The 1,791-nt window shown below is 33.4% G+C and overlaps 1 protein-coding gene across 3 annotated transcripts in view; it reads left to right on the forward strand.

Annotated features, from left to right (window-relative positions):
- The window catches only part of LOC102681211, a 39,584-nt gene that overhangs the window by 33,677 nt on the left and 4,116 nt on the right, over positions 1-1,791 (forward strand). For all 3 annotated transcript variants that reach the window (XM_031511744.1, XM_031511747.1, XM_031511746.1), the window contains exon 5: positions 466-583. In XM_031511744.1, coding sequence (XP_031367604.1) covers positions 466-583 — 118 coding nt within the window. The remainder of the gene's footprint in view (positions 1-465; positions 584-1,791) is intronic.

Raw genomic sequence — 1,791 nt, forward strand, 5'->3', positions numbered from 1 at the left:
CTCGTCTAACGAGTTGGTCCAGTTAATCAAGAGTGTTCTATCGACGGACACGCTGGCCGTTAACTCGGTGCAAGGATGAAAGTCGGAAAAGAAAGAGGAGCCGGATAGGCGAGAAACCGCAACGCGTTCTCCCATTGTTGCGAACCCGGCCTAGATCGATCTCTTAGACAGATCGCGCAACAGATCGAACACATGCTCCAGTGTCGACGGATAACACATTTAACACCTTTTTCTGTTTTGGTAAGAATTTAATTTTTTTTTTTCCTCTCTCTCTCTTTCTCTCTATGTCTTTCTTTCTTTTTTCCCCCGAATTTATCGAAGAGATATTGGCCCTTTCTTCGATATCGATACCGATATCGATCTCAAGAAGCCAATACGATCCTTCGAACTTTGGAACTTTTAAGAAGGCTTTACTCGAAAGGAATGGCAAGGCGGGTTAAAGAAACGTAGGATTGGTTTTTTCAGGGCGGTGGAGGCTTGGTTCAGCATTTGAAGAAGAGCTACAGCCTGAGCGACCTGACCGGCGAGAAAGAGGACGAGAATAGAAACACGCCGCACATGCACGACGAGACGGACATGGAAGGTTATTGGCCGATTATATAGTTCCTATTCGCTTCTTTTTCTTCCTCCTTCATTCCCTCTTTCTCTTTTTTCTTTGCAAAAAGAAACGTCGCTTATTATTTTCTTCTTTTTTTTCTTTTTTTCTTTGCGATAATAAATAAGGAAAAATTACGAGACTGATTGATTAATTGCCTATTGGTGAGATGTGATTGAAATAGGTGTGTGGTTTAAGGATTACTCGTCTCGAGTAACTTTTTTTCTTCGTTTTGATTTTGTTCAAGAAAATATTTGGCGTTCGAATCTTTTCGATCATGTGATACGATTATTATTTATTAATTGTTTTCATATATATTTAAGAGTGACTAATTAATATGTATAACGGGTGAGCTTCAAAATTAATAACGAGAAAAGTAACTCGATTAATTTTGATCGTTTAAGAATCGTTCTACGTTACATTCTCTTTTATCCCGTTTAAATTTTTAAGAACAAAGGTTAATTCCCGAAATTACTTATGAATTATCGATAGAAGATTTTGTTGAAAAATTAAAAAATTTTTTTGAGAAAATTGATTCAGTTCAGGAATTAATCAATTTCACTTGTACTTAACAAATTTTTGAGGACAAAGTCCAAACGAGAAAAATATTTCTTCTTTTTCCATGTAAAATCATTCACTCGCATCTCAATTTCAGAGACACCCTATATGAAAAATACATATATTATTCAATACCACAGTATCGAAAATTTATATCGACTCAAAAATTTGTTCGAAACGATACATTATGAATTATCGATAAAAGATTTTGTTGAAAAATTAAAAAGTTTTTTGAGAAAATTGATTCAGTTCAGGAATTAATCAATTTCACTTGTATTTAACAAATTTTTGAGGACAAACGAGAAAAATGATATTTCTTCTTTTTCCATAAAATCATTCGCTCGCATCTCAATTTCAGAGACACCCTATATAAAAAATACATATATTACTCAATACCACAGTATCGAAAATTTACATCGACTCATAAAATATGGAAAAATTTGTTCAAAACGATACATTATGAATTATCGATAGATTTTGTTGAAAAATTAAAAAGTTTTTTGAGAAAATTGAACTCATAAATCGATTCCGTTCAGGAATTAATCAATTTCATTTGTATTTAACAAATTTTTGAGGAGAAAAATGATATTTCTTCTTTTTCCATAAAATCATTCGCTCGCATCTCAATTTCAGAGACA

This window comes from Apis dorsata, unplaced genomic scaffold, assembly GCF_000469605.1.
Source record: "Apis dorsata unplaced genomic scaffold, Apis dorsata 1.3 scaffold_347, whole genome shotgun sequence".
Lineage (NCBI taxonomy): Eukaryota > Metazoa > Arthropoda > Insecta > Hymenoptera > Apidae > Apis > Apis dorsata.